Below are 13574 nucleotides of genomic sequence, written 5' to 3'. Positions count from 1 at the left end.
GGTACAGAGAAAAAAGTAGAAGGACCATCCAGAGACCAAACACTGTCCTGGCTTTGCAAGATATTTGCCGCCTTAAAAACTCAGAGGAATTTTGGTAAAGACCATGGGAGAGCATATGAACGACTCTTAAGCTGTTTAGCTGCTCATGTAATCTGCTTAGGTGTGAAGGTTAAGAATCTCTCCCTGCCTAGGAAGGAAAAATGGACCTTCTTTCTCTATAATCATATGGAGTGTAGTTCTCTAATAGGTAACAATTGGGGAAGGCACACTGAAATTCACTAATGAGACATCAAAGTGACCAGAAAACAGACATCTTGGTCCACGTCTGCTTTGATGTACTATAGCACAAAGACAATTGTTCCCAGATTTGGGCCCTGTTCCTGGCTCCATTATTAATTTTATTTGCGGCCTTGAATAAGTCACTTAATCTTTCTATGATAAATTTGTCAAAAGAGCTTACTGATAACTAGCATATGGGTTGAGATCTATTTAAAATGGTATAAAGTGATATACTAATTAATACTAGTGGATCAATATAATGGGAAGACTGAGTCTCAGTAAATTGGATTGTACCCTAGACCCTACACCCTGAAACATTTAGGTATGGAAGATCCAGCAATTGCTTCTCAAATAAATGTCTTCAGTTAACAATTCCTAGCTGTCATTTGGGCCCTTTCTCGGTCAGATATCACTGAATTTGATATCATTTTTGACTCTAAAGTTCCATCTTTCTGAGGAAATACACACAATACCAGTTAGGGAGAGATATCATGTATTTCCCAGTGTCACTGCTCACATGTTCAATGTCCCCAGTATAGCAGGGGACACTGTGGCTTCCTCTCTTCTCTCCTATTCTCTAAGCCCCATAGTAATTCTGGCACTGTATATATGGGTATGTGTGATTGTGTGCATAGGTATGTGTTTGTCAGGGAAAGGGAAGAAATGGGGGTAGCAAAAACTAAAGGTGAGAATAAAAAAAAGACAGTTTATTAACTCACAAACTGAAATTTACCCTTGGATAGCAACACTTTTTGTGTTTCTGTGAATAAAATACTTGTTTATTGACTGGAGGGAGCCCAACTCAGTTTTGAAAGAGCCCCTAATTATCAGAAAACCCCTAAGCCTGTCCCAGCCTCACCCCGTGTTCTCCTGACTTCTTTGCACCTGGGTTGTTGTTCTGAGCTTATGACGGTGAGATTAGGCAGCATGAGGGCATTACAGAGAGATAAATCAGGATGCAAAGATCCTTTTGTCTTTTGCAAAGAAGGCAGCTGGGCAGCTGACAGGAACAACATTCAGCTCCGTGAGTATTTCTGAACTTCTGGTGAATATGAACAGGATATAATTGAAGGGCTTTGGAGGGTTAATCAGGCTTAAAAAAAAAAAAAAAAAAAAAAAAAAGGAGAAGAAAACATGTTGGACCTATGGGCCTGGGCTGAGGCTGGGGCTGAAAACAGGAAAGAACATGAAGCAGATACACTCAGACCTTCTTGTTATGCCAAGGGACAATCAATTCAGCGAAACTTGATTATTACAAGGTCACTGCAAAGTTTGATTGCTGAATTCATTTGCAAGGAGCCAATAGTGACCCTCCCTGTTTGCAGCTTCATAGTAAACAGTTTTCTGACGATCGAGGGATCCGTGGCACTAAATAACCACAGAGAAAACAGTTCTTTACTCCCAGGATGTGCTTGCAAACTTGGCCCAGGCACCAGTGGGCTGGTGTTTTAGTGTTAGGGAAAAGGGAAGGGGAGCTGAGAGTGAGCATGAGAATGACCGCAGGGCAGTGCAGGTGGCTGAGCCTCCTGCCTTTGAGGTCAAAGTGTTTGTTTGTTCCATTCTGAAGCAGGGTGCTGGCTGGATTTTCGGTAATTTTTTTTTTTTATGACTTTGGTTTGCGTCTTGCTTTGCTTTTCAAATTAGTGATTTTCTCTGCCTCAGCAGGACCCTGGGTGATATTTATTGGCTCAACTCCAACAGTACTTCCCTTCCTAGCTCCCTCCAGCCTCTTTCTTAGTTCACCAACAATGGACTTGTCTATCTGTCTATATCCTTGCTGAGAAAAACAGAGCTGGAAGTTTAAAGTGATAACAGCAGCATCAGAGAGGCTGCCTCAGGAACCTTCTAAAACTGCTTTTCTTTAGTTGGAATTTATGAAAGATTATCCCCTGTCATTGTATACAGCTTGCCTTTGCTGTATAAAGCAACCGAAGATGATTTGTTGCTTTATACCAATCTTTAACTTTGCTAAGTTGACCCTAACCCCAGTCCCCTACAAAAGTATGCCTTGAAATATTACTTTGCTGCATCCACTTATTCTGCAGATAAACAGTTTGTAATCATCAAAAGGGGAAGGACTAACGTTGCTTTAAAAACAGTAAAATGTTCTGCCTTGAGAAGGAATAAGTTGCTTGACTATTTTGGAGGAAAAAATGTGAAACTTCTTTCAGCTAAAATCACATCTGATAATACATTTAGAATTATTCAGCTCCAGGTACCCTTGGAATTTCTAGAAAAGTGTGGTCAGGATGAGGTTAGCTTTTAGTGGTGTTTATGGGCATCAGGACTGGCTTCCAATGCAGACAAAGGTCATAGTTGTTTTACCCTTCCTAAAGGTTTTGCAGAGGGAATTGGAGGGTAAATCTATGACAGAAACTGCATAGGGATTAGTCGACTGCTCTGGTTACCTAGTGCAAATCCTGAGCACCATTAGGATCAAGGGATTAACTTTGCAACTGTTATGTAACTCTTTCTGAGGAGGATTCGCTCATATAATGCATCAAACTTAGATATGAACGCTGTCTAGGCCTAGAGGGGTAACTTCAAAATTATGTAAACATGCAGAAGAAACTTGCAAGAGAAAAGAGGATGTATCATCAGGGGAATATGAATGTAACATGTGATTTTTAAAATTCTCTGGGGTTGCTGTTAGGTGTGTCAAAGGGAATCAAGGAAGGCTTCTTCAGACAGAATTTGAAGACCAGAAATAAGTTAACAGTTGGGGCATTTGAAGGAAGCAGAGGATTTCCCAGCAAGTGTGGATGACAGTTGCCCCTCTGGTGCATGGCAAGGGCTCTTCAGCAGTTGGCCCAGAGGAAAGAGGTGCAGAGTCCCGGTGAACAAGCGTCATACCACAGATTTGTTTGCATGTTTCTTTTCGCTCAGAAGGTCTAGCATATACGTGTTCTTTCTGAACACTTTGTGCCACTTTACTTGTATTGTCTTCTTACAATTTTCCCGTAACACTAAAACAAAGGTATTCTTTGATTCATTTTATAGATGCAATAAGACCCACAGAGGATTATGAAACTTATCCTAAGTCACATGGCCAGTTCTGTGGAGTAGGAACTTAAAACTACATCAAGTTGAGTCTAAAGAGTATACTCTGTACCGGGTTACCACCAAAGAGCAATTTAACCAAATAGGGCCACTTTAGGCCCTTACATTAGAAAACTCTGGATCCAACATAATTGGACTTTATTAGGGCTGCCAGATAAAATGGAGGATGCCAGTTAAATTTGAATTCCTGAAAAAAAATGATTTTTTTTTAAAGAATAAATATATAGCGTGAAATAGCTGAGATATAATTTACTAAAAAAATTATTTCTTTGACATTCAAATGGAACTGGATGTCTTCCTTCCTTCCTTCCTTTTTCTTTTTCTTTCTTTTTTTTTTTTTTGAGATGGAGTTTCACTCTTGTTACCCAGGCTGGAGTGCAACGGCATGATCTCGGCTCACCGCAACCTCCACCTCCTGGGTTCAGGCAATTCTCCTGCCTCAGCCTCCCGAGTAGCTGGGATTACAGGCACGCGCCACCACGCCCAGCTAATGTTTTGTATTTTTAGTAGAGACGGGGTTTCACCATATTGACCAGGACGGTCTCGATCTCTTGACCTCGTGATCCACCCGCCTCGGCCTCCCAAAGTGCTGGGATTACAGGCTTGAGCCACCGCGCCCGGCCCCTTTTTCTTTGTTTGTTTCTTTCTTTCTTTTCTTTCTTTCTTTTGCTTAATCTGGCAATTCTAACCCTAATATAATTCTTCAGATGAGAGAAAAGAAAGTTTGTGATTTCTTCTATCTTGAAAATCCTGAACAGTTAAAAAACCTTCATCTGAGAGAAATTCTCCAGTTGCCTTCTGTGACTTTGGCAGGGCTGGTATGTGTCAGTTACTGGTGGTCCACTCTGAGCACAGCGCTGATCTTGGCTGCTCAACAGCGAGTCCCAGGGTCCCAACCACACTTAGGAGAGGCACACAGTTTGCCTGCCGACCAGCGCTACAGAAGGCCCACAAAATGGGAACTGACTTTAGTGAGTAGAGGAACTGGCAGTGCATTTCCTAAAGCCTGAAAGCTAATGACTTCTCTATGGTCTGATGGAGACGTCAAAAAGTCAGGGTCTCATGAAGGTTTACGGTATTTGTTCAATTTCTAAATTAATTTATAAAATTATTTGACAATTATAATATATATGGCATAATTACTATATACCATGCATTGGCACTGTTATTGTTTCTGGGACTGGAAAGGCAGCCTCATGAAGTGATTCAAGTGGGGGATAAAGGCAGGAATCACAGCACGGGCGGGTGGTCCAGGGTTCTGGCCAGTCTCACCATTCCGGGTACTGGCAAAGATAATCATTTAATAATAATCAGAATTTAAATAAGAAAAAAATATTGGAGATGAGGATACTAATTGCAGCTCAATTTTGAAAGAAATAAGAAAGCAGTATGAACTTGAAGTTATAGAATATGAGGCATAAGGGATATGCAGTGTGGCCACTAAAGAGAGTCATTGTTAGCATGAGCCAAAGACAGTCAGGGAGGTTTGCAGCGAACAATATTAGCATAAGCTGGTGTGGTGGGTCATGCCGGTAAACCTAGCACTTTGGGAGACTGAGGTGGAAGGATCGCTTAAGCCTGGGAGTTTGAGGCTATAGTGAGCTATGATTGCAATTGTACCACTTCACTACAGCCTGGGTGACGGGCAAGAACTTGTCTCTCTTAAAAGAAAAAAGAATATTAGCATAAATCTGTAATGGGTAAAATAAGGAATCCTCTGCAGAAAAGTCTCCCACACACTAGATTTTATGGAAGAGATTGGCTCAGGGTAAGAGGCGAAAGCAATTTGGAATTCTTTGGGGCTTTTCAGGATCTGCCTTCTAAGAGCAAGTTTTGTTAACTCTTATGAAAGAAAACAAGAAAGAAAATAATGTCATCCAAAATGACACGATTTTTAAAATTTATCTTTTTCAATAATCTTCTTTGAGTTGTATTTGAAGAATGGCAATGTGCACTTCTGCAGCCAAATTAAAGTCTGAGAAACCATATTGGATAGATCCTATGTATAGATAGAAGAAAGCATCGAAGATTTGTCAAAAAGGCGGGTGAAGAATCTTACCCCTGGATGTGGAGTTGAAAAGCACAAACATATTACTCAATCATACTGCATTAACTTCTCTATGTGCTTGTGTATTAAGATATATTCAACATGTCCATGGGTGTTGGTATCCTTGCTTTAGGGGTCCTCTGGCTACATTGTCATTTCCCAGAACTAAGACATTGTCATCCCTGCTTTAGGGGTCCTCTGACTACATTGTCACCTCCCAGAACTATGACATTGTCACCCCTGCTTCAGAGGTCCTCTGACTATCTTGTCACCTCCCAGAACTAAGACACTGTCACCCCTGCTTTAGGGGTCCTCTGACTACATTGTCACCTCCCAGAACTAAGACATTGTCACCCCTGCTTCAGAGGTCCTCTGACTACATTGTCACCTCCCAGAACTATGACATTGTCACCCCTGCTTCAGAGGTCCTCTGACTACATTGTCACCTCCCAGAACTATGACATTGTCACCCCTGCTTCAGAGGTCCTCTGACTACATTGTCACCTCCCAGAACTATGACATTGTCACCCCTGCTTCAGAGGTCCTCTGACTATCTTGTCACCTCCCAGAACTAAGACACTGTCACTCCTGCTTTAGGGGTCCTCTGACTACATTGTCACCTCCCAGAACTAAGACATTGTCACCCCTGCTTCAGAGGTCCTCTGACTACATTGTCACCTCCCAGAACTATGACATTGTCACCCCTGCTTCAGAGGTCCTCTGACTACATTGTCACCTCCCAGAACTATGACATTGTCACCCCTGCTTTAGGGGTCCTCTGACTACATTGTCACCTCCCAGAACTATGACATTGTCACCCCTGCTTTAGGGGTCCTCTGATTACATTGTCCTCAGACTACATTGTCATCTCCCAGAACTAAGAGAAAAGTTTCTGGTTCACATGAGAATGAAACAAAATAATCCTATCTTAGACTATAAGAGCTTTAAGGACTCTAAAAAAAAATAGGCCATGAAAAATACTCAAGAAACATTTAGAGTCAGGTTGTTTTCTAACTGGATGGAGGAATATGAAAAGCTTAAAGAGACTGCAGGTGCTATAAGAGAATATAGAGATCACTGAGTGTATTTTCCTCTCTTCATAACTGGTAGAACTGGTAGTCACAGAGAAATACAGCATCACAATAAATCCACATAGAACACTTGTGGCAGATCTATTTTATTTATTTATTTTAAAATTTAAATTTAAAATTTTTTATGCCCAATGTGAAGCTTTGATTTAATTTAATTTATTAATTTTTAAATTTTTTTCAGTGGTGCATCTATTAGAACAGCATGTTTACTTAGATTTTTAAATTTTAAAATCTATCTATTGTCCATTTACACAACTAATAGATTGTGTAAGTAATGTAGCAGAGTGTAAGTTTACACTCCATTACATTAGGTGCCTGCATTGATTTATACTCTGTTTTTTAAAAGATCCTTTGAGAAGATGATAACTTCTCTTTTGTGTCAACACAAAATACTGAGGTTTCTTATTGAAATACTTTTCTTCTCCAGCCTAAAATGAAGATCTAATAACCAATCATCTCCATGACTTGAAGGATTTTATTTTTTTTTCTCTCTCTCTATCTAAGCAGGCTGAAAGGGAACATCTGGTGGCTGGGGGCTGTTAAAATGAGCGATAACACTGTTCTGGCTGCTCCAGCTTCAAACCAGGGTCCTACCACCCCACGCAAAGGCCCTCCCAAGTTCAAGCAGAGGCAGACTCGCCAATTCAAGAGTAAACCTCCAAAGAAAGGTGTGAAAGGGTAAGACCAAAATGAAAAGAAAAACTTTCTATTACTTTCTTTTCCCCACATGATTGCTTTTGTTTTGAGAAACGGGCTCACAACATTAAACAGACTTACAAAAATTTCCACCCCATCCTGTCTTTTCCTCTGTAATTCGATCTTTGATGAATTGTGTCTTTATCCCTGGAATTCTTTCCTTCTCAACTTCCAGGTTTGTGGCCAAAATTAACATGGCAAATGGAGGCTTTTACTACAGTAAACTTCCAGTTGGCCCTCCAGGCCTTTTAGGACCACTCCTCTTTACTGACATAGCCTCTGCTTTAATCTGTAACACTGAACCGCCGAACATTTCCAGAAAATATAGCTTATATTTACATCTTCCTAGTTTATGTCCTCAGTTCTTCATCTTCTTCTTCCTCTCCTTGGCGACATCCTATTCATTTTTCAACACACACAACTCATATGCTAATTTCTTTTTGAAGCTACCACTGACTCTCTCTCTCTCTGTGTGTTTTTTTTTTTTTTCTTTTTTGAGACGGATTCTTGCTCTGTCGCCCAGGCAGGTGTATAGTGATGCCATTTTGGCTCACTGCAACCTCCACGTCCTGGATTCAAGCAATTCTCCCTGCCTCAGCCTCCCAAATAGCTGGGATTACAGGAGCCCACCACTACACCCAGCTAACTTTTTGTATTTTTAGTAGAGCTGGGCTTTCACTATGTTGGCCAGGCTAGTCACAGACTCTTGACCTCAGATGAATCTGCCTGCTTTGGCCTCCCAAAGTGCTAGAATTACAGGTGTGAGCCCATTGACTCTCTTTAACAAACTTTATCATTACTTTCATGTTTGTATTTTGTACCTTCAGGTATCTTAACTTACATTATCTTACATTTACTTATTTGTATCTATTTTCTGAGACTAAGACCACTCAGAAATTTTGTCTGTTTTTTTCTTAACTCTCTGTGCCTAATAAAATGTCTAGTATATAGTAGATGCTTAGTTAATGATTTTGAACAAGTAAACAAATGGATGAATTCATCATTTTTATTGCCTTTCGTATTGCTTTCTCATTTCAGTTTTTATTATAAAAAGTGAAACTTAATTAAGTTGATTAGTTTTTTCTGACTCTTTTTTTTTTTTTTTTTTGAGACGGAGTTTTGCTCTTGTTACCCAGGCTGGAGTGCAATGGCGCGATCTCAGCTCACCGCAACCTCTGCCTCCTGGGTTCAAGCAATTCTCCTGCCTCCACCTCCCTAGTAGCTGGGACTACAGGCACGCGCCACCATGCCCAGCTAATTTTTGTATTCTTAGTAGAGACGGGGTTTCACCATGTTGACCAGGATGGTCTCGATCTCTTGACCTCGTGATCCACCCGCCTCGGCCTCCCAAAGTGTTGGGATTACAGGCGTGAGCCACCGCGCCCGGCCTTTTTCTGACTCTTAATTGTTTTAGGTTAAGTTCCTATAGGAGAGAAATACCTCTCCACTGGGATACACCAAAATTGCCTGAGTGACATTTTCTTTGCTGCAGTTCAGTGCAAACAAAAGAAGTCTCTCAAACACAAACACTTAAACCTCTCCTTTTTCCGCCTTGAATCAAGAAACTCTACATGCGAGTAACTCCAAAATTCTTTCGCCCTAATCTCAGCTAATTTCCTCTTTATTTTCTTCCATAGATTTGGAGATGACATTCCAGGAATGGAGGGTCTAGGAACAGGTAAGCCATCCACTGACTTAAGTGAGAACGTGGCACTTGGAGTTCTGCCTTTTTATATACTTCAAGCCTCAAGGAGGAGTTGAAAATTATGAGAAATACCGAAGGCAGAAGATCTGTGAAGACATAAAAATCTAGGATTTAATTTACTCTCCTAAATAAGTACATGTGTGCTCAGATACAAAAACTCTAAAAGAAATCGGGTTAGGCCCAAAGTTTCATAAATCCTCTTGTTTTGTTAAACAATCTTTGAGGGCATATAATGATGAATTACAGACTTTTATGGTAGAAAGCATGTCATAATTCTTCTAGCCCAACTTCATTTTTCAGGAGAGAAATCTGGGACATAGAGGAATTGACAATCTTTCGTCTGTGGCTACAGGGTGAACCATTGGAAATAAGGATGAGGCCTGGAGATCTCACCACTCTACCACGCAAACCACTTCCTTAACAACTTCTTTTTACACATCCTCTAGCACCCAGAGGAGGATCTTACACACTGAATGCCGGCAATATAGTTTTTAAAATTGGCCACCGTATTTTTTCTTTATACAATGAATGCAACTACTGTGTATTTTTTAAAAACATTAATAGACTTTATTTTTTGGAGAAGTTCAAGATTTATAGAAAAATTAAGCAGAAAGTACAGAGTTCCTATATGTCTTCTCTACCACCTCCTTCCCCTTTTACACAGTTGCCTCTATTATTAACATCTTGTATTAGTGTGATTATATGTGATGAGCCAATATTGATATAGGATATTAATAAGTCCGTAGCTTATATTAGGGTTTATCCTTTGTGTTGTAAAGTTCTAAGGGTTTTGATGAATGTGTCATACCATGTACCCACCGTTATAGTACGTACTGTAGTACATATAGTATTATACGGAATAGTTTCACTGCCCTATGCTCCACCTAGTCACCCTTCTCTCTCTCAAAACACCTGACGTTCACTAACCTTTTACTGTCTTTGTAGTGTTGCCTTTTCTAGAATCTCATGTAGTTAGAATCATACAGTATATAGCTTTTCTGGACTAGCTTCTTTCATTTAACAATATTCATTTAAGGTTTCTTCACATTTTTATATGGCTTGATAGCTCAGTTTTCTAAATCACTGAATAATACTTCATTGTAGAGATGTACACAGTTCTTTATCCTATTGAAAGTTATCTTGGTTGCTTCCAAGCTTTGGCAAGAATGAATAAAATGGCCCTAAATATTTATGTACAGGCTCTTGTGTGGACATATATTGAAATCATCCAACACGCCTTTGATAAACGGCAGCACTTGTAGTAATCAGTGTCCTTTCCAGGTAATCCTCAGTGTCTCTTTCTGCAGCCTAATACCACTCCTGGCACCTCGAATGAATTTTCCAGCCACATTAATAGTATATTTGCTATTCTCCTAGATCAACTGCTTTCATATTTTGGCAAGGTGCATACAAGACCAGCAAATTTGCTTTGGGATCTGGAAGATATGCTTGACTCTGACAGTGTATTTGGAGTAACGTAAAGAGGTTTATACTGAGCAGAGACCTGGTTCTAGTCTTATCTCTACAACTATGTGGGTTTTGCTAATTATTCCATCTCTCTGGGTGTCAGCAAGCTTCTTTGTAACTCAGGGATAGTAGTATCTTATTGCCTAAAACAAGAAGCTAGACTAAAAGATGCCTTGTGATTATTTCTCAATATGTGATTGTATATAGGCAATTCAAAACGTAAAGGAGCAGAAGAACAATTAGAGAAGGGACTGATCTAGATTGGTAGGGAAGACTATGAATACCTAGACCATGGGGATTCAAAGCACTCCTCTTTTTCATTTTAACCCTTGGCCCGACTAGAATTCCACTTCTGCTTCCTCCTTAGTGGTTGTGCTTTGGGGAGACTCTGTGTGATCAGTGGGCTGTACCCCACAGGGAAACCCTCAGTCAAAAGCTGTGGATCACCTCCCCAAAGAGGAAGCAGAGTGAAACCAACAGAGATGCCTGGCGCAACAATTAAGCAATTGGTCTGATCCTTCCTGGGCTGCAGGGCCATTCTAGGTAACTTCCCAGTCAGGGGACAGTGAGCAGGAGAGAGGAGTGAGGTGTGTCTGCCTGAAGGGCAACTTTCTGTGAAGAGGCTCTCTTTGGGGAGAGGTTAGTTTACATGCCCTTCTTCCATCTCTTGCAGATATCACGGTGATTTGCCCGTGGGAGGCATTCAGCCACCTGGAATTGCATGAGCTCGCTCAGTTTGGGATTATTTGAGGTGCCAGAGGTTCGGCCACTCTCAACGACATCTGCTGTAATTTTGGTTGCATCTGCCCTGTTGATTTTGCCCCGTTGATCTGCCAGAGTCTTGAAATTCAGCTGATTGGAAGTGGTTTCTTTGACTTTCAAGGTCATTTCCTATCAGTTACTACTAAGAGTTCTCTTACTGTCAGAATCTCTCTTGGAGTACAGCTCAAAATAGTGGATGCATTTCAAACTTGACCACCTTTTCCTGCCAGCTTGTTAGAAGTCATCAGTATTTCTCTGCATTTTGTTTATGTGTAAGTCCTTTAAATCTATTTTTGCTAGGCATGCATTATGATTAATAGCAGACTTTTAAGACAACATTTATGTCACTCCCCTTCTCTTATTTACCAAAGGAGATATTTACCTTGAATGTCGGTGAAATTGTATTAAATGCTACATGGAAATATCTGATGCCGTGTTCTGAAAATCAATTAAACAAAGAAGGCACAGTCATCCAGGAAATAAGTGCACTGCTTACAAAACAGCATAGAATTAAGATTTGAATGCTGTAAGTTTGTAAATTGTATACTTTCTGGCTCTCAATTTTATTGAGCTAGGTTATTCCAAAAGTCTCATGCAGCTCTAAATTGTAAAGTTCTAAGTTGGTGAGGAACTGGAGATTTAAACTCAGAATTCTGACAATGTGAGCCTTCTTTTCGATAGTCTGGTTGAGGAAAGTTTCCTTCCACAGCATTTCCATAATGAAATTATTTCGTCCAATGGCTTAAAATAGGAGTCACAGGAGTTACATACATTGCGTGCTTTGTGTATATCTGTAGTAAATCACCTTTAAACTGTCAAATTGAAAATATTTATATCCTATAAGGTTTAGACTCATATGCAAATGATAGGCAGTTGACCCTCTAAATAAAATGATGGTTTGCTTCACCTCTGAAGTTGTGTCAATGTGATGTGCTCATACCTACCTTTTCCCAATACTTTCAAGGCAATTATGCAACTCAGACGCTGCCTCTGTGTGACTTGGATGCTTTGGAACTAACAGTATGAATTTCTTCATTTCAGTTTCGAAATCTGTGGTAAAAGAATGGAGTAAATTAACTGAAGAGAGAGACAGGATGATAGAGAAGCAAGAGATTCAGGTTCTAATCCTGTCTCTACCAGTCAATTGCTATGTAATTTTGGAAAAGAGCTCACCCTTTGTGCCTTCAAGTTTACCTGAATCAGATAATCTAAGGTTCATGGTAGTGATAAATTCTGTGACTTGGTGGTCTTAGGGGAGCGCTGCTACAGGGTCTGTGTTAATCATTTCACACCAATGATCAAGTTGTTTTCTGGCCAGAAAATTAGAAGTACAAAAGAAAAAGTGAGGTATAGATTCAAAAGTGGAACCATGATATGCAAAGAGGCCCAGTGGAAATGTATGCTTCCTCCTTCAGCAGGAATTCCTGCCTCCATCCAGGCATGTATTTTCTCTCCTTCCAAAGCTAATCCTTGTCCTTCAAGTCAGCTGCTCCATTTGACAGCTGGTGTCTTCAGTTTATCCCAGTCAGGAAAGACTGGCTTCTTCTCCAGCCGGGTGAGACTCTGGTTCACATTTGGCTTACTTTGCAAATATTTCTTTAAAAATGAAGCAATGATGTTGACAAAACAGAATGCACTCAAAGAAATGTATCCAATGGCTAAATAAAGAAGAATCTAGAAACTATGCTACATGAGAAATTGTTGAAGGAACTGACAACATTTAGCTGAAAGAAGAAAACGTTCATTGCCAGCAAATATTTGACAAGTTGTAAAGGTCCAGAGCTGTAACAACCTGAATGCACCAGATCTTGTTTAAAAAGTAATGGTGAAGCAGAAAGAAGCAGAGTTCTTTCATGCCAGGGTCCAGCATTTGTGGGTAAGCTGGAGTAGACATAATTTATAGCCCTTCCAATAACTAGAATCCTATCATTACTATTCCTATCATTTTATTATTTTAAATAAAAAATAAGAAGCCCCTCAATGTATGAACAACACATGTGAAAGAAATAAATCATTGTTCTCATCTGAGTCCTGAAATCACAGCGCTGACAATCCCAAATGGGGTAATTAAGGAAAGGTTTAACAAAGGGACTGTTTACAAAGGCTTGGGAAAATTTAGTGGCAATCTGCAAAGGCTAGCACAGTAACTTGGGGCTGGAAACAGCATGGGAGCCATTGCCAAATCTGGGCCTAAAGCAACCCTAAAATATCAGCTCGAATAATGAAGGAGGGGCCCTTGACAAGGCTGTGGGATGCAGCAGAGGGACATAGCTAACACAGTGATCTGGTAAGTAATCAGGAGGTGATGGGGTTGTTCCTTCTTCCAATGTTGTTCTTCTCCCATTCTCTACTCCCTTGTTGATGCCTTCCATTGGCTAAACCCAACTGGAAGTCAGAGGGCAAATAATCTCTTCAATGTGTCATTAAAGTTCACCTTCTCCAGTAACACATGGACACAGGGAAGGGA

The 13574-nt window shown here is 40.3% G+C and overlaps 1 protein-coding gene across 3 annotated transcripts in view; it reads left to right on the top strand.

Annotated features, from left to right (window-relative positions):
- The window catches only part of PDE6H (phosphodiesterase 6H), a 25995-nt gene extending 12421 nt beyond the window's left edge, over window positions 1-13574 (top strand). For 2 of the 3 annotated variants that reach the window (XM_074403257.1, XM_074403258.1), the window contains exons 4-6: window positions 6985-7155; window positions 8811-8851; window positions 11019-13574. In XM_074403257.1, the coding sequence (XP_074259358.1) occupies window positions 6985-7155; window positions 8811-8851; window positions 11019-11095 (289 nt within the window). In that variant the 3' untranslated portion in view covers window positions 11096-13574. Of the gene's footprint in view, window positions 1-6981; window positions 7156-8810; window positions 8852-11018 lie in introns of those variants that run through there. The other variant, XM_003934566.4, reaches the window with a different exon arrangement.

Source organism: Saimiri boliviensis, chromosome 7 (genome assembly GCF_048565385.1).
Source record: "Saimiri boliviensis isolate mSaiBol1 chromosome 7, mSaiBol1.pri, whole genome shotgun sequence".
Lineage (NCBI taxonomy): Eukaryota > Metazoa > Chordata > Mammalia > Primates > Cebidae > Saimiri > Saimiri boliviensis.
This window is presented reverse-complemented; position numbering and strand designations above follow the sequence as displayed.